We start from the raw sequence: 19,346 nt of genomic DNA on the forward strand, positions 1-19,346 counted from the left end.
AAGTGTTAAATCAGACTTTAGTTCCACCTGGAGTAAATTCACAAGCTACCCTGCAGTATACAAAGTCATTCAAACTAGCTGCACCTTTACCAGCTTTGAGAACACTTTCATGATCAATCATTATAAAACATATCATATATATTATTCTGAAATGGACCAATCTGCACAGACTACTTTTGCTGTTGCTACTTTAACTATATTTTGATGATAATACTTTTCTACTTTTACTTGAGGAACATTTTGAATGCAGGACTTTTACTGTAACAGAGTATTCCTACACTCTGGTACTTCTACTTTTACTCAAGTACAAGATCTGAGTACTTCTACTTTTACTCAAGAACAAGATCTGAGTACTTCTACTTGTACTCAAGTACAAGACCTGAGTACTTCAACTTTTACTCAAGAACAAGATCTGAGTACTTCTACTTTTACTCAAGTACAAGATACTTATACCACCTCCGTTTATAGGCTATGAAAGATACTATTTGAAAACGAAGGCTAAAGCTAACGTTAGCAGATAGTGACAATGTATGCTAGTTAGCTAGCTCAACGATTCATTAAATAATATTGCGACAAACACTTTTCAGTGCACATCAGGCTCTGCTGCTCCGAACACCCCGTTCTAACCAGCGGTCCAGTCTGTGCCACAGTGACTCCGGACCGCACAGTTAATATTAACGAACGCACCGTAGGTAATGTAGCTGCTGAAGCTAGACCCTCATCCCGGAGCAGCAGAGCCTTATTATACATCCATGAGCAGAGCTGACAGGCAGGAAGACTTGTGCTCGCGCTTCATTATAATATATAAAAAAGAACACCATGCGTGTCATGATGGCACATAACAGCTCGCGGCCGCAGATTACTCCGGGTCCCAGACCCCCCCCCCCATACCCCAAAAATATTTGTATTGCAGATCTACATGAATCACACAAACGACCTATTTTGGAATCAAAACGGCGAATTTCGCCGAAAGGTGACAAGTTTGCATCCCTGAATAAGACAATAATCCATACACAGTTTGTTTATTTATTATTTTTGTATCATATTGAAAGCAACAGCAACTTTCTTTTGTGTGTTATACTGTAAACATGTTCCAAAGTGATATTCCTCAGGAACCCATTATGGATTTGTTGCATTTTGAGTATTTTCCATCCATCTAAAAAGTATTACTTATTGTTTTGGTTGTTGGTTGCAGAAGCTCCTGTAGCTTCTTTGCAATATATTGAAGCTGAAATCATACAAAAGTGCAACACTACAAAAAAAGTACTTTTTAGATGGACTCACAGGACTCAGTACAAACATGACATTTAAAAAACCTGAACTATCTCTTTAGATGGGGAAACTGAAAACAAGCAGCAGTCATTTCCAACTGGATATAGGTATATGTTTCTCCATATATTTAAATTGTACAATGTGTTTGCAATTTAGGCAAATTGCAAGGCTTTTGTTAGTCAAGGGGACCCTGTGCAGGGTAAGGTACATTAGTATGTTAAAGAAAGCACATCAGCTCCTACAATATGGGACATTTTATTTAAAAAAAAAAAAACATCTGGCCAAAAGGACATCCAGAATGGGAATGTTAGAAAAGCCTACGCCTACATAAGCTGAATGAGAACAAACGAAGCAATGCTGTTTCAAAGTAAGAAAAAGAGGCAAGAGGAAGGGTAGCATTAAGCTTTTTCACTGAGCTGTCGTGCAGCCTGTATCCATCCCTGTTTCAAGGTATATCTCCGGTAAAAAGAAAAAAAAATACATCAGAAACAAAGTAACCCTGCCACTGAGAACGTATGCCACATTGTGAGAACTGAGGAATGAACAACTGACAAGGTAACGAGCGACTTCTCGTGCCAATTTTGGTTTTGAATTTACAAAAGGAAAGTGTCAAAGGAAGTGTAAAGACACTTGGCAGTATGTATGTCATTACAATAAAGCAGAATATAAATACAGCCATGTTTGGCTTAGTGAAAAAACAAACATGCATATCAAAAACATTTCATGCTCAATTCAAAGCCCCCCAAGACTATACAGGTTTAATATAAAGCTTCTTTAATCTAAAAGTATTCAAATTAGAGTATATGAACAATTTTTGATTGATTTATACGTTTTAGGTTCTTTCAAACATACCTGATCTTTAGCCTTTTGGTCCCTTCCATGCTCAACATATGAGCAATGTGCATGGAGATGGGACACTGATTATTAGTCAAGAGGTTGTTGAGGGGGAAATTAATGTCCAGACTGTGGGTCTGGGTTTTGGCTTTTGATTGTAGGGGACAATGGAGGATAAAGTCAACAGGATAATCTGCGCAGCTTATGGCTCGTACCTCGGGATCCACAAAACAGGAAGTAAACAATATGCAATGAATCAAAAGCAGCTACTGTACGTTAAGTAGCTTTTACATTTAATGACTTAAAAATGCACAAAAAAAGAATTAAGATTGCCATGATGCACTGACACTACACATAGAAAGTGTTTTGCCTTGTTTTTCCGCATGTACTTGTGTGCTAAGAGCTATGATGTGAGGCTTCAGAGGGAGGAGCGTGCTGGGAAGCGTGGATCCCAAAAAAGCCAGATAAGATGCTGATGTGATTTGCAAAATGGCTGTTGTAGACTCAATAATAATAATAATAATAATAATAATAATAATAATAATAATAATAGGACAAATAAACGCAGTGCACCTTCACTTTCTTTGTCCCAAGACACATTTTAAACTATGACGCAGTCAGACACGCACCTTAATCCACCAAACCCACACGCAGTTCCTTCTCTCACCGCCATGAAGACACAAAACACGCTAAAATGGGATCAGCCACATACTCAAGATACAGGTGTGTACGTGATTCCCAAAAACTCCGATGTGCCACTTCTTGAGTGCAAAATCCCAGGTGTTCGGAAAGTCGGGTTTCAGTTTGAAGGTTCTCATTTTGCTACTGTGCCTCTTTCCTCCCAAAAACAGCTTGTTGGACTCAAGAGAGAGTAACGGTGGATAGTACGGAGGAGAGGGCAGAGAGGGTGTAGTGGGAGGTGCGTATTTGAACAGAAGTGGCAATTTAACATTTGGTCACTGTTAGATTGGTTGTGTCAGGTGCCCCGATGATCTGCATTCCATCCCCCCGCTCAGTAAAGCCGCTTCTCGTAACTGTAGAGGCAGAGAAAAATCGTGGAGAAGTTAGCGCTTGCTTGATTATAAATGTTAAGTATTTCCGCTACATGTCCACTAACTGCGTTTATTCAGCAACCTAGTTTAACATGTTTTCTGAATGCTTTCGGCATAAAACTGCTAAATCTGCATTTGCACAAAAGTAATGGACGTGTGAAAACAAAGTCTGGGGACACAAAGCAAGATTTGGTGTAACAAAAGAGAAGCTTGCTTTTGTGCTTTTAAATCAAGTTTGCTGCTAGTAAAGTTAATAGCAATGGAATTGAAAATGCCAACACTCCCTGTTGCATTGCCCCATGTTTTCTTGTAACTCAGGGGGGCTATATTTTCTTTTTGCAGCACAACACCTTACAGACAGTTGAGTCATTTTGTAGGCAAGCGGTTTCTTAGCAATGTAATAAAGAAATAATCTATGAGAGATGACAAGGGAATCACAGTTTAGAGCTCCCATTCCTGCTTCTTGGACAGATTACATCTGCCTTCATAGTAGCAACAGCTTCTACAATTCGTTTTTGCTTTATTTGTAACGGGGAACAACAATTGAATAATGCAGATGATAATAATAACGTTAATGATAATAACCTTAAAATGTAAGATTTATTTTTGCATGATCCCGCCAGTGAAACAAAACAGATGTACTTAACCTAGGTCTACTAGTGTACGATTTAACACAGAAAATCATGTTATTGTGTGTTTTGTACTTACGAGTGGAGTCCATGAACTCCTCCCTCCACCTGTGCAGACATGGTCCTTTTTTCGAACTTCAGCTCCCCAGAGTACATCATGGAACTGAGAAAGAAAGATAGTAAGACACCATGGACAAAAACATGTTAAAGCTTCCATATTATAAGCAGAAATTCCAGCTAGCTACTCACCGGAGAACAGAAAGACTCTTTGCCCCGATGTCCTGGCAGCCGTGCTGGATCCCAGCTATCAGGTAGGGTACAAACTTGTGGATGGAGCCCTTGTCTTGGACCGACCCTGACACCCCCTGGGCCACCTTCACATTGTCACCCTCACTGTGGAAGCACATCAATCAATATTCCTCCATTGTCACCACAGCATGGGAAAAGCTTTCACTACTTTTAGCCTCCACATACCTAAAATAGCGTTTCTGGCTGCTGGTGCTCTTCTCCATAGCGTCCAGGGAGCCCATGCCACGGTACTTTTTCAGCCGCACACCGTCAGAGAAGAAGTACTCCCCTGGAGCCTCAGTAGTCGCCGCTAGCAACGAGCCCATCATCACTGGAGTGGGAGACAGGAGAGAATTATCGGTCTGATTACACAACCTAATCATTGCTGCAGTGATAAACCACTTCGTTGCTATGAAGACTGGATGTTTCAAAGATCAACACGAATAGATGAGGCCTTTTTATCCCACACGGTTACAACACTCCATGTCAAAATGGTTCAGGTCTCACCAGTGGACGCTCCGAGAGACAGAGCCTTCACCACATGGCCCACAGTCTGAATACCCCCGTCAGCGATGACTGGCACCCCGAACCGCCTGGCGTACTCTGCCACCTTGTACACCGAGGTCCCCTGAGGCCGCCCGCACGCCATGACTAGAAGGTAGGGAACAGATTTGATATGAGTGCCATGGCAACAGATCAGGAAAAAAACAAGCACATTTTTGGGGAAAAGAGATCAGAATCTAAAATTAAATGTAGCAGTTAAAGCAATGTAACTGGTGACTAAGAGTTATTTCAGGTGAAGCACGTATTTTCTATTCTTGTTGGTGAACGTGACCCAGTTTGAGCAGGAGAGGCCTGTCCCCATGGCAACCCAGAATGGGGCCTTGCTAGATCACCATGACAACTAGGAAGATATTCTTTACTGTTAGCAACAGATAGCCTTTTCTCCTCACTGCAGCTCATAGCCAGATTAATAAACGGTACAGCAAGGATTCATTTTCTACATTTTGAAATATGCGATTCCTTATCTCAATTCTTCTTCTTTAGTTCATACAATAACAGTTCATTTTAAATAAAGAACAAGGGCCGCTGACCTTCCTGTGTGATGCAGATGGAGCCGCAGCCCATGCCGACTCTCAGAGCATCGACACCAGCATCGATCAAATTCTTGGCCTGGGCTGCTGTAACCACTGAAGAAGAAAGAAAAATTGTCAGTAAATGTGCACCAAGAAGCTCAGCAATTCAGTGAGTTCTATGTGTACAAATCAGAGTCTTCTGAATAAAATAATGTCTGTATAGGAGCAATAAAGACACAAACTCACCATTTCCTCCCACTACTTGCAATTCTGGATGCTTCTGTTTAATATAACTTATCATGTTGATTTGATACACAGAGTTGCCTTGTGAAGAGTCCTGGAGAAGCAAAACATTCATGGTTTAAACACAAGGACGTTAGATTAGATTATTCAAATGTCTCACACAGATAAGACAGGCTAAGGAATGCATACAGTGTGGATATCACTGTAGATGCATAATTCCCAGACAGACAAAATGTTGCTTATACTTACTGTAAATATTGATAATACCTATACATGAGTGAATCAGTTGATCAAAAACAGGTATTGTTATGCAACATCTGCTCAAACAATAATCTAACATTGCTCGAAGCCTTCTTACACACAAATACCTAGTAGTAGGAAATACATTAACCACATTTCAACCATTAAAACACCCACCAGAACAACCACATCCACTCCGGCCTGCACCAACAGGTCCAGTCTGTACTTGTCGTCCTCCCTGGTGCCGATGGCGGCTCCACACAGCAGCTGTTTGCGTGGGTCTTTGGAGGCCAGCGGGTAGTCTCTGTTCTTCTTCAGATCTGTCCTGGCAATAATGGCCACCAGCTCGTCATTGTTATTTACGATGGGAAGCTTGCCTGGTAACAAAGAAAATTAGGTTATTAAATGTCATGATAGTGAAAAGCTGCCGTCGCACACACATGCACTTTTATTCACCTTTTTTACTGCGCTGCAGGATATCATTGGCCTCCTTCAGAGTAACACCGGCTGGGGCCACTGTCAACTCATCCCTCTTTGTCATGGCCTTGGGAATGTTTGATAAGAAACAATCAATAAAGTGAAACCTTTTTAAACGTATGGATGTACATAAGTTGGTTTGTTATTTTATTGAATACACACCTCTTCCAGAGACTTGCCGTGGTCTTTCTCAGAGAGGAAGTCGATATCTCGGGAGGTGACGATGCCCACCAGTTTGCTGCCCATTTTGCCCGTCTCTGTAACAGGAATACCAGAGAAGCCATGTCTAACTTTGGCCTCAAACACATCCCCCACTGTGTGGCGCGGACTCATCACCACTGGGTCTGTGATAAAACCCTGTTCAAACCTCTGGAAAACCAAGAGAGAATAAACAGAATTATAATCCATATTATTTTCCCTTACATTGTGCAAAGCAGCGCAAAACACCACACACACAATACAAACTAAAAAGAAAACAAAAGTAGCAAAACAAAGACAAACAATTACCATAACCTATACAGGGACAGTACAAGAAAACAAGAATGGTCAGAGGAATGGTTCATATGAAAGTAAAAAAAAAAAAGGTTTTATTAAAGTACTTTTACTTAATTTAGTCAGTATACATATTTGAATTAGTACCAAATGGTGATGACGACAAGAAAATATATTATACAACATAAACTACAAATAATATTTAAGAAAAAATCATTTTGACATGAAGGATAATCATAGTTTACCTTGACCTTGCGGACCTCATTGGCTTGGAATTCTGGTGTGCAGTTATGGTGAATCATGCCAATGCCTCCCATTAGCTACAAAATAAATGCAAATATATATTTGAATTAATTTCTGAATAAAATAAAGCAATACATTTAAATCTGGGCTAAATATTTTAGCTGATGTGGGACAAGCAGTCTCTTACCGCCATAGCGATAGCCATAGCTGACTCTGTAACAGTGTCCATGGGGGAGGAGATGAGAGGAGTCTTTAATGTGATCTTCCTGGTCAGCGCTGATGTCAGGTCCTGAGAGACAAAAAACAGAGAGAACATGCATTTTATTGTCTTAGCAAGGAGTTTTTGGTCATGTTTGGCATGTTAACCACCAGGGGGCAGACTTTACTCACAGACTCAATATCATGTACAATTGTGTCTTGAGGTGGTTATACATAACTCTGTTTTGGGTGACAGTTAAGGTCATGGATGCAAGTAAGGCCAATTCAAGCAAACTTTAAAACAATATGCAAGTTAGAGCGTACAGAATGTAAGCTTTAGTGTCTCATTAGGTTGTGAGCTAAATCAATTGTGTGGGTCATAGAAAACACAGTCCTTCCTCTCAGAGACAGAAACCTGGCTAAGCGTGGAAAAATGAGCCACTCTTGTATCTCAGTCACATTTAACATCAACATCTTACAGACTCCCACAACAGCCAACACCGGTTTTTGCTATCTTCAACTGTGTGAAAAGAATTCCTTGCACATGGGAATGACTTCTGTGGTGTCCAAGCTTTTCGTCCTTATCTGTGGCCGACATAAACTAGGGAGGCTTTTTTCAGGGGTTCATGGACACGGCAGAGGAATTACCTAACACCACATGTCCATTAACGAGTGCACCAACCTGCTAAATTCAACCGAGAGTTAGGAAAACATCTTTAGAACATCATGATCCAGGAGGAACAGCAACAGGCACATGTGGCCCTTCTTCATGTTTCCAACACCTTACACGGTGCACAAAAGCTACATATTATATTATAAATTGCGACACGGTCTACTGAGTCGTTGTGGGAACATTGACTGCTCCGTTCAAAGTGGCAGCCAAATGTGGAATCATTTGTTATTCAAGCTTGGATAGACTCACTATCCAGTGGAAAAACTAGGGCAAGACAAAGACTCTGTTGAGACGACCAGACCTTGACAACACGGCAAGGCTGACAAGCATCTCACACAGCAACCAGACTTTCTGTAACTCTGAAGGAAATACACAGATATCAATTAAATTAAAATCCACTGAGAAGTGAAGAGAGGGATTTCATCTAAAGCTCAGAGATTAACTCTCCCGTCATATGCGGAGAGAGGTGGATGAGCAGCCGAGCAGACACAAATGTAAACACCAGGGTGAGGGAGCAGCCGCTGGGTGACCACATCGGGCAAAAATAGCCGGGCAGAAGGGAGAGGAGGGATGATGCAGCGGTTTAAAAAAATAAAAAAGGGGGAGAAAAACAAGAGTATTATTGAAAGAGCTGCCATTATAGTTGAGGTCTGGAGTAAAGAGGTTTGTTTTTATAAAAAGGCTCTGTAATAAAGGCAGATGGTTAAGGAAGTGGTTCTGCCAAGAAGGCTCTGTCGGCTGCCACATCATCACGAGTGGAGTGGAAGAAAACTGAAGAAATCATTAGCTTGTCCTTCGAAATAACCCGGAGAGTTCTTACTCAATGTGGCAGATACTTGCAACAATCTTCTGCCAAAACCACCAACCGTATGTGCCCTTTTGTGCTCTCCATTATGTCATTCACACACATGTGTACTTACCACTTCGTCCGAGGTAAAGTCAATGAAGCCAGGTAATATCAGGAAGTCACTGAAAGACATAAACAAAATGTCACTTAGCATCTCTGTGAGAATATGAGCATCCATTCAAATACAAACAGCCAAGGAGCCTTTCATGCTTAATCAAACATGAACAATGTAATATATTCTGCTAAATATCTCCTATAAAAACAGAGAAATTAATTGTTTTCCAGCTCACAGGGTTAATTAAAAAAGTTGAGTGAGAACTATTGAACAAGATTGTGTTTTAAAGAAGGTTTGAACCACATTACTGATTTAGATCACATAACTTTACTCGTTAGACATATGTAGTTTGTCCTTTCCTGATCTCTTTCCACTAATTTGCTTTTTTATACCAATTTCAACTAGTAAGCCAGAACATATTGTTGGGCAGTCTTTCATGTCTCCTCATGGTTCTCAGAGTATTGCTCAGTGGCTCAGTATAGACACTGATTGCGTCCTGTACTTGGTGAAAAGCTACAGTTGCTCTCGCTCAGCTCTTAGACTGTATAAACAAAATGAGGGGGGAGGTTGGGATGAGTGGGGGTGCAGGAGCTAAACACAGGAATGGTGAGTTTGTTTTCCAACCAGAGTCTGTACGCATTTTGTGGGTTTTGCAGATTGGTGTGAAAACAGGGCAGGGAACACGTGGCAAGACGGAGGAATAAGGGGGGCTGTGTGTGCCACGTGAAGGGTGTTGAGGGAAACTACAGAGTGGGGGTATGTGAAACAGGTAGATGGTGAGCATTGCAGGTGGACAAAACAGGATATAGATGACAGATCAAAGGAAAGAAGAGGACTGTATCAGTTCTCTAGTGCCTCAAGTGTGGTTGGAAGTAAAGTCTAAAATAGTCACACAAGTTGCGTCGCTAGAAGGGAGGAGTCCTGAGTGTTTGTTCCCCCTCACTTTAGAGACCAAATCATCAACATTGAGACGACCAGGAAGTCTAGCACACATCTGCTAGTGTTTAGCAGCAGCCACAAACCTCAGCTGCACCTACTGACTCAGGACCAGCACTCCACCAGAGCTCATTCATTTGAATTCTAAAGACATCACTGGCTTGGTGATGCCTTATTATGGTTTTTATTTGAATGTAGACAAATGTGTGATGCTAATCGGTAGTGTTTCAAAGTACAACCAGAAGCCATACCTGAAACATTCCTAATTGTAACGTTTTCCTGTCTTTGCACTGGCATAACAAGCAATAAACCTCAAACTTTTTTTTTTTATTATATGAAAAACAGCTGTGAGCTTGGCATGCTCATGCTAAGAGATGTTACTCATTGGGTGAATCCCAATGAGCATCTGCATGTCTGCCTCTCATCGCTTTCACAAGGTTTCAGTTGACTATTGTTGCCAACAGTTAGCAGCAGGAATACAGTAGCTGACAGAAGGAAGACAACAGTAAGAAATATGTGCTCTTATCTTAGGACAGCCCTACCTGTCAGGTAATCACACAATTGTGGTTGATATAGAATAATTATTTAATAGGCATAGGGTGGGGTTTGCCTTACTTAACAATAAGGCTTTAAAAAAAGTGAGACAGAGTTTATGGGTCAATAAAGGATACAGTACGTGATTAGAGTAAGCTCTGGACAAACTTTGAGCCAACGGATAGAATGCACAGTATGTAGATGTGTAGCATAGAGTGTATGGTTTTAATTATATGGTTTGTTTAGACTTGTGTGAAAGACCCAATGTTTAACCGACAGCCTGAGGCTTGTGTGAGAGTTTCAAAAGAGGCACATTTTAGATATACAGATCTTAAGTAAACACATTTAACAGTGTCCAAATGTGTTCACTACACTTATTTACAAAAAGTTGAGCTAAAAACTGCACTGTCGCTTTTTAGGGTTATTTTAGGAGTATTGACAGAACTACAAAAGTTCAGAAGTACCTTTGATTAAAAAGATGTTAACAATCACACCCAGGACATGATTTCTGCACCTAGTTGAATGTCACAATGCAACAGGAAGCAGTTTCTCATACAAAGCTGCCTTCCTGTGTTTAACTTTCTCTGGGTGGCTTGCTTCCTTTTCCCTCAACTAAAATAACAAACAAAAGAGAAACTAAAAAGATTTAATAGTAATAACCTGCTTAATCGTTTTCTTAGATACAGTACCTGTGATAGGATTTAAATGTTGATCAAGTCAACGGGGAGTTAAGATAAACAGGAAAAGTAGTCAGAAGTTTTAAGCAGTAGAATTTATTCGAGCACCATCCCCCAATTCCTCCTGCATTCACATGATGTCAATTCCAGCCATCATGTGCGCAAACCTTGCTTTGGTCGTGATGCACTTCATTACAGTGTGGAAAGAATCACACGCGGACACACTCAAACGCCAATACGTTTTCTATTCAATTAGCTTCTGAAAAGCAACAGCAGCGTGATCAGAGCAAATCATTGGTGGATCTTTTGCTAATTAAACCTCCCCACTGAGCTTGAATTGCTTAAATCAAAATCGAGTTTTGTTGTGCAGACGATAATGCAGTATGGAGAATTATATACCATATATTTCATATTGAGAATTAAATTAAGTCATTTTCAGGGAACGCTGAGAGGGCATCTTAAGCATTGATTGTAGTGGTTATAGAGGTAAAGAACAGTGAGGTGGGATTCAGGAGACAGTTTAAGAAGAAAAAAGGCATGCTTCTTAGTGTCCAACAACCACTACAATTCAGCTGCACAATGCTTTGCTTCTTGTTATTTGTGATGGAGAAAATGAAAGGGTGATAAGAAGGATTAATGAAGAAAATCATGTCAGTCAAACCACATTATGAGTTCAAAAAGATAGATTATTCCTATTTGTCACCAGAATGCATACAAGAGCTGAGTGAGGTTAAGTAAGAAATGAGAAATTAGTAACTCAATCAAAGCAAAGTGTGTGTAAGAAAGTGCATGAGCTGTTCTGTCATGCATGTTGCATTCACAGGATAGGTCATGCACTTTGATGGTTAGTTGAAGTAAATAATGCAATCATGTCCACTGGAAGCAAATTTGATCCCCATGACCAAGATCAGGTTTATCATTGCAACAAGCCCTCCATTTACATTCTGCATTCATGCACTATTATGACGCCAGATTAAATTTTTGACACGTTTGATGTAAATCAAAGTAAAGGTGCTTTAGAAGGACTGTCATTTGCTTCCCCTTTATGAATTTACTTTTTGTAGAAGGATTTGTAACAGCACAGTTTCAAAACAGTTTGAAGATGACTGTTCTACTCACTTGTAAGTCAACCCATCTCCTTTAGAGCATAGCTCTTCAGCCGTATGACCATCGGAGACAACGCACTGTTGGTCAGATCTGCTGGTTCAAAATGTGTTGGCCATTACAAAGCACTGCTGCGCACACTTCACCCACCACTGCGCGTAGGTGAGGTTTGAAAATAAGGAGACCTTACTTTGAAATAATTAAATAATTGTACTTAGATTTTTTCGGAAAATCAAATTAAAGTTTGCATTGCAAAGAATGTGAGGGAAACGTACTTGTATGTAAGGCCATCTCCAACCGAGAAGAGCTGCTGTGCTGAGAGTCCATCTTCAGGGACGTAGCCAGTCCCACCGCTGATTAAGTAATCCGCCATGCTGACAAATGAAAAAGAGAGGCACATTCAATCAACTGTGAAACCCAAGAGTCGGATACAGATGTGTAACTTAAGTTAGAAAAAGGATGCTCTGCAAGAAAACAATACATCCACTTTGCAGACAGAGCTTTGGTGACCTTCTGGCAGGAAGACATCACCATAGCAACATCAAGTTTTGTCCTTGTAGTGACCTACATCACGTTATCAGTAGCTAGCAAACAGCTGCTTGCAATGCACGGCCCTAGTAAACAAATACTTCAAACCGGTCTTTGATGTTTATACAGTAAAACGGAGAAGCAACACCCTTCCTACTGCTGATCCCTGTACAATATCCATGCTAGGATCCCACATCTGTCACCTCAGGAGCCCTGGTGGTTAACCATTTAGTAAACTGACATATCCACGAAGCAGCACCTAAGCATCCATAAATGTCGTTTTTAGAGTTGGTTACATTTCTTGTAACTCACAAAGTACGATCAAGCAAACCTAAATGCAGTGGTGGAAGTACATTTACTCAAGTAATGTCCTTAAGTAAAAACAGGTACTTGTACTTTCCTTGAGTATTTTCACAATATGCTACTTTATACTTTTACTCGACTACATTTTGTAGGCAAATGTTTTACTTTTTATTTTACTCCCATTTATTTTACAGATTTAGTTACTAGGTACTTTTCAGATTTAGATTATTAAAAATATATATAAATTAGCTAATACATTAGCATATAATTATTATAGGTTGGGCTACACAGTAGTATATAAAGTCATTAAAATAAACCCTACTTTTACCAACTGCAACATTAAAGTGATGAACACATAAATTAATCAATATTTTTTATAAAATAATTGGTGCTTAAATGGGCCATCCTGCATAATGAGTACTTGAAGTATATTTTGTTACAAATACGGTTTAACTTTTACTGAAGTACAATTTAGAATGTAGGACTTTTACTCCTTCCACCTCTGCCTAAATGTAAATAGGAATAATCTGGGAATCAGTACACCAACAGTAAAGGTTGAGATTTTGAGAGTTCAGTACATGCCGAATTGAAGGGTGGCTATTGTTATGTACTTGAGAATCTTAACATATATCAATGCGACAAATATTTGTTAAACTACGTAGAAAGCCTTTTTTGCGGATTTCTGAAGGTAGTTTGGTGATGCGTTCATGCGCAGGTCTGGTGTCATGCCACCAGAATGTGTGCATGATGATAAGCCTATATTTAACATTTTCGAAATACGAAGCACGTGCGATGTAGAGTATTTAGCGTAAATTAACAAGAAAATACACCGTTAAAAGTTACACGCTCTTAAATCATCGCATTCAATAATTACATGTTTGCATGGTCACCGCAAAAATAGCTAGTTAACACTTTAAGCCCTGGGTAACAATGCCTGTGATGTTAGCTAACCGTTAGCCTGAGGATTGGATGAGCAGTCACTACAAACAACTAGCTGGCACATGCTGTGATGTACATGACAAATAAAAAGTCGATATTTGACACAAATATTATATCTTCACAAACACAAACGACACCCAGTTCACCTCATATAACCCGTTACTAATGTATTCATAACTTACACGACAACGTTACAATTTAGAATAATTTTAAATGTAGTATGGCAGTTATATAAAATCCCCAATTAGTGCTACTATAAGGGTCCCAGCTGCTGCAGGTGTTAATAATCCTGAGATACATGCAGTCCACAGACCAAACATGAGCTCAGTGCAGACTGCAGACATGTGGGAGCACCGTTAGCATTTAGCATTAGCAGCTTGGTTATTTTTAGTTTGCCAACGAAAAACGCTTCCTTAAGACGTTAAAGCAAGGTTGTCTACCCGTAAGTATATAAACAAGTGGTATACACCGTGTAGCATCGTAGCTAGCGTAAATTCAAACATCTTTTATAACCCGAATACGTTTAGCTAGCTAACCTTTTTGGAGCAGATGCCCACGTTGACCAAAAGGAAGCAACTTTCCAGCTGTGAATCTACAAGGGGGGGGGGGGGGGCGGGGAAGCGATGATAAGAGACAATAATTCCTTCTACCTCGAAAGACAACCTCGATGAAAAAAACTTCGTGGCTCCAAGATGTAAAAGTAGTGGTTGGCAGTAAAGTGAGTGAGAAGTGCTTGCCTGCTGTCGCTGCAGACAGTGCGTGTTGCTGTTATGTACTAGCAGCAGCAGCGTCACATCCCCTCTCCTCCTCGCTCAGAGGCGGGTTTAACCCTCTGCATGTTCCTGCTGTGAAATCAGCCCCAACAGTATGAAGCCACAGTTAACCACGTGGAAGTGTTGCTGATGAATGCTGGCTGACCGGTTCATCAGAGAAAAGTTCATTGAATTTAAATCTAAGGGCAATTGGAAACCAGAACATGTTGTTGGAGTATATGCGGTTAAATCCAGAGGTGGGAGAAGTACTTAGATGTTGTACTTAAGTGGAAGTACCAGCGTGTAGGAATACTCTGTTACGAGTAGAAGTCCTATATTCCAAATGTTACTCAAGTAAAAGTACAAAAGCATTAACATCAAAATATATTCAAAGTACCACAAGTAAAAGTACTCATTATGCAAATCAAGCAATTTTATAATAATATGTATATTATATGATTTGATTATAATTATTTATGCATAAATGTGTTTATCAAAGCTGGTAAAGGTGCAGCTAGTTTTAATGACTTAAAGCTCATGAATGTTACTCCATGTGTAACTAAAGTATGATTTAAGGGTTGAATATAATTCAAATCATTAATCCAAATCTGCAAAGTAACTAAAGATATTTAATAAATGTAGTCGAGTAAAAGTATATTATTTACCTCTGAATTGTAGTGGGGGAGAAGTACAAAGCAGCAAAACAAATTAAATACTCAAGTAAAGTACAAGTACCTCAAAATTGTAGTTAAGTACAGTACTTGAGTAATTGTACTTAGTTCAATCGATAAATATTCAGTGAAACATTAGTGTGAGTAAATGGTAATGTGAAACTTGTAAAAACGTTTCAATAGGAAATCATGTGGCTAAGCAACTATCACAGATAAAGTGAAATGGATATGTGTGCATTGGTTTTCTTACTGTCATTACACCTTTCATGCCTTCATTTCCCTTGATTTAGAGAAATGTCACGTGAACTTAAGCAGCGCTGTCGGATTTCTAGTCACATGTAGATCATCTTAATTTGATTAAGTGTACTGACAAGCCAGCATCGATCACATTTGATTCACATGATAATAATTGCAGGAGGTGTGCAGAGAAGCCGCACGAGGAACAAAATGTCTTGAAATAAATCAAAATGACTGTCTCTTTTTGACGCAGTTCATTTTTATAACCATCTTTTTGATGGTTATAAAAATGAACTGCGTCATAAATTGTGAATCCCTAGAAGTGTATGTGCTTTCATTTCAAAGTACTGCATTAGTTAAGGAAATAAAACTAGTTCAACCACTACCAAAAAGGGCACATTGGGTCACAGAGCTCCTTTCATCAGGTCATGTGATATCTAATGAGTAGAGTTGGATTTATGAGCAGTAGTCTTTTAAGAATACATCCAAAAGCTGCAATCCCCATTATGCTCTACATGAGATAAGTGTTGGACAGTCATTTATCTTTCTGACAAAGACAATAAAACATTGTCTCTTTCCAGCTACTGCTCATTGCTCGACTGAATGCCAGCATGCAGGTTGTCATCCATTTGTCAGCCACATAAATGGTTGGGATGAGCCGCTGACAGAAAATCATGATTACTTTCTCACAACTAAAGATATGGCTCTCGGTATCTTTGTATCACCTCTGCTGCAGCTTCACGGAGCAGAGTAAAATGTTTCATTATTAATAAAGCTTTATGTGGAACAGCTGCCAAATATGAAAGCAAATAACTTGTTATCACCTCTGTGATTTGTTAGGGCTCGCTTCACTGAAACAGCCCATTACGTAACTCTTGTACTACTGGCTTTTCTTGTTTAATGATTATTTCTTGAAGGGAAGTTTCAATGATTACATTTCAATTATTGAATGCAATAGAGGACCACGTGGTCTTTCCTGTAACCTAATATGCTGCACAGTTCTCTTGTTGTGTTAAGGTTGTTGGATTTGTCTGGCAAGGTGACTCAGGGGATCTGTTTCCCACTCTATGTTGTTTCAAATTAAATGTGGGTCATTGCAGATATGGGTCAGTGGTTCCTTTTATGCACTGTAGCTATTCCGAGCAGTTGATTCAGTCTTTGCTATCCTCTCTGCAGCATGCTGCCCACTCCTGTCTTTTTGTTGCATCACAGAATTGTCACAAAGGGCAGTTAAAAATAGCACCGGACGACATTTCTTTCTGTTTAGCATTTGCTTATTAGAAAGAAGTATTAAGGCCTACAAACAACAACAAAATGAGTGTCATCATAAACAAGGAGTTTAACTTCAAGGGCATTTGCAAACTGATCTAAATGCAAGAGTGTGTGGACATGTAAACTGACCCGATGGCATGCCAGTCATTTACATGTGCAGCATTATGAAGGCACAGCCAGTGAAAGTGAATCACAAAAGCTAAACGATCATTGTCTTTTTATTTCACATTTTGTAATGAGGGCTGTTATTACTTTAGCACTTTTTTTTCATTTAAAGTTTTGCTTTTGCACTTACATTTTCATAAAATCAAGACTAATCCTTTTAGCTGTAAAATCTAAAAAGAGTTGGACCTTTTATAAATGTGTTTACGAGCTCCTACTCTTCCTGGCAATAAATGAATCCTGCAGCAGGCACATTTGCAATCAAAACTGTGTTTATAATAAAACAAACAGGTATATTTAAACCTTTTAAATTGTTTTAGATGCACCCAAAGGGAGCTCAAGCCACATAAACCTTCTCAGAGACTCACCTCTCTGGGCCTAGTCCTGCCTGGATGCGTGTGGCACTGTATCTCTGGGCTGCAGTTTCATGCCCATGTCCATGTGAGGTTTGCCGGACAAAGACTTCACATCCCCGGGGTGAAACGTCGGCACATGGGGGCTGAGTTTCTCCAACAATTCTCTGATAATCCTTCTGGCTCTCCCTCGCTGCATCTGCACCAAAGTGCTCATGACCATACCCCTCCATCGTCCCTCCAAGGTCAGTCTCTGAATCCAGTGCCACCGTTTGCTTGCTCTTCAACAGAATTTCAGTAAAAAGATCCAACAGCTGAAGGTGACATCTGTGTCAAAACAGTTTGAATTCATATGAACTTCTTAGTTTGGCTCAAAAGAAGCAGGTACAATTAGGAAAATGCCCACTTTGTTTCTAAATATCCTTATCTGAATTCTAGTGTTTGCTCTATTTACTTTCAAGAACAGATATGGAGCTTAACAGGTGTTCCCACACAGAGCAAAACGGAAAAAAGACCAGTCAGGCTCCTCCGTCTGCCCCTGCTCAGGATGCACCTGCCTACAAAAAGACACCAGCCACCTCTAGGCGTGTCAGTAGAGGGCGTCACCTAGGAGATTCTCCCACTGAGAGGGTGTCACCGTGGAAATGATGCCAGCAGCAGAGCGTTGTTGTGGAGAGGCTGATGTCTTCGAAATCTTGAAGGAGATTTCCTTTCATGAAGGCAGAGGGTATAATGGCAAGGGTATATGCGCCCTGCACAGTGTGTACACGCAGGATAAAGCCACCATTGCCCTGAGCGCTTCTCTACAAGTTGAGTGCTACTGAGTGCTCCATGAAGCTCTATGTCTTGCTCCCTCTCTATGGGTTAATCCTGCTTTCTATCGGTTGCACCACGTCACTTTCACAAAGAGGATTTCAGAATTAAAATGAACAGGAGCGGAGATGAGCTCTGCGAAGAGAGCAGCACATTTTCACAGCAAGATCATTACTGTGGTGGGTTATTTTTATCCATCTGAATCCATTGCTGAGTGAAACTGAGGCTTACAATGAGTCTATGTAAAAACCACCACAGAGGCCGAGGTTAGCCCCACATGCTAATACAACATGTACCTTGACGCTGCTAAGTGAAGCTTGCACCAACGTGTCAGTGTTACATAATCACTCTTAATTTTTGCATTTAGTTTTTAAAAGAGTACACCCATGTTTTGTCTTTCAGCACCACCCTGTTGCACCCATGTCAATGGTTTCTTTCTAACATCAGTAATGAATGTTAACGTCTGCCTTTGTGGGATGTATAAACAGTAGGGAATATATATAATAAATGTATTGACTTATTCAAAATTCATGTTTCTTTTGTGCAACTTGTCCACAGTTTAGCTAATGGAAAGGATTCCCCTCCACATTCACAGAAGTGTCTGTAACCCTGCTTAAAGGGATCACCTCCAGGTGACGGACTGTTTGTGACAGTTGGACGTTAAGATGGAAAATCCTCTTAGGCCAGCCCTCTGAGGTTCCCCACTTCCCCCACTTAGAACTATCTTTAACACATGCTAAACGGAAACCCCTCACCAACACAATGCAGATAACAGATCAGGATTTACTAACATGGAGACACTCTAAAGTAGCCTACATAGGACGGATAGACAAACTCCTGCTCCGAGGGTGCACAATTGCTACTGTTGTACCTTAAAATCACATTATCAATGGCATTAAACGCTTAGTGTCTCATGAACTCAAAGGGATGGGAGCACACTAATTTCTTATATGCATGTCGTCAGGTGGTGCACGGTTCTTCCACTCATTCAATTAAATGTATCATAATAAATGTCATGTGCACAGTGTGGATAGTCATGCGATTGAACACATGGGTAACCATTGCCAACAAAGGAGCACTCCTTAATTGTGAATGACCCCTGCAGAAACCTCAGGTCAGATGATCTAAAACTACAGTAAACTTGAAATCAATTTCACGTCAAACTCTAATAAAGCAGAGGCCTCTTTGAGGAATGAGCTAGAACTACAGCTAAGTGACTAAAACCCCTTTCTATTATGTATTGAATTAAAATACAGGTATAATGTCCTGAAAGCTTGTTGTAGGCGATGTAGAGAGTAAGAGAAGTAGCTATGAAGAGCTGTGCAGGAGACAGAATAACAGTATTTAAGTCAAACTTGATCTAACACATCAAGATTAGTTCACTCGTCATGTAAAGCCTGAAGAGATCAGTTATATAATGTAATCTGTGGCTGTGGTGAGAGCTAT

General features: G+C 40.1%; 1 protein-coding gene across 5 annotated transcripts; it reads right to left on the reverse strand.

Moving 5' to 3' along the window:
• Nucleotides 1-1,008: 1,008 nt before the first annotated feature.
• impdh1b (IMP (inosine 5'-monophosphate) dehydrogenase 1b) lies at nt 1,009-17,557 on the reverse strand. Of its 5 annotated transcripts, none has more exons than XM_034133360.1 (16): nt 17,103-17,557; nt 12,146-12,244; nt 11,886-11,963; nt 8,638-8,686; nt 7,034-7,135; nt 6,849-6,923; nt 6,274-6,480; nt 6,091-6,178; nt 5,812-6,011; nt 5,398-5,488; nt 5,170-5,265; nt 4,583-4,726; nt 4,262-4,406; nt 4,037-4,180; nt 3,867-3,950; nt 1,009-3,140 (listed from the first exon to the last, which is right to left on the reverse strand). In XM_034133360.1, exons 1-16 carry the CDS (start codon nt 17,318-17,320, stop codon nt 3,119-3,121), a joined length of 1,842 nt encoding a protein of 613 aa, XP_033989251.1. In that variant the 5' UTR covers nt 17,321-17,557; the 3' UTR covers nt 1,009-3,118. The 5 variants fall into 5 exon arrangements, with proteins under 5 accessions (XP_033989251.1, XP_033989255.1, XP_033989253.1 ...); XM_034133364.1 differs by lacking the exon at nt 17,103-17,557 and adding an exon at nt 14,378-14,443; XM_034133362.1 differs by lacking the exon at nt 17,103-17,557 and adding an exon at nt 14,291-14,423.
• Nucleotides 17,558-19,346: the final 1,789 nt, after the last annotated feature.

Source organism: Trematomus bernacchii, unplaced genomic scaffold, assembly GCF_902827165.1.
Source record: "Trematomus bernacchii unplaced genomic scaffold, fTreBer1.1, whole genome shotgun sequence".
Taxonomy (NCBI): Eukaryota; Metazoa; Chordata; class Actinopteri; order Perciformes; family Nototheniidae; genus Trematomus; species Trematomus bernacchii.

What these genes read in the sequence shown, in the direction of transcription:
- impdh1b (XM_034133360.1), bottom strand. Translation starts at nt 17,320, where the DNA reads ATGGAGGGGTATGGTCATGAGCACTTTGGTGCAGATGCAGCGAGGGAG. An exon ending in GAGTGGATGTGGTTGTTCTG is followed by an intron (nt 5,489 to 5,811) that starts GTGGGTGTTTTA and finishes TTGCTTCTCCAG; the next exon opens with GACTCTTCACAAGGCAACTC. An exon ending in AGCCAGAAACGCTATTTTAG is followed by an intron (nt 4,181 to 4,261) that starts GTATGTGGAGGC and finishes GTGCTTCCACAG; the next exon opens with TGAGGGTGACAATGTGAAGG.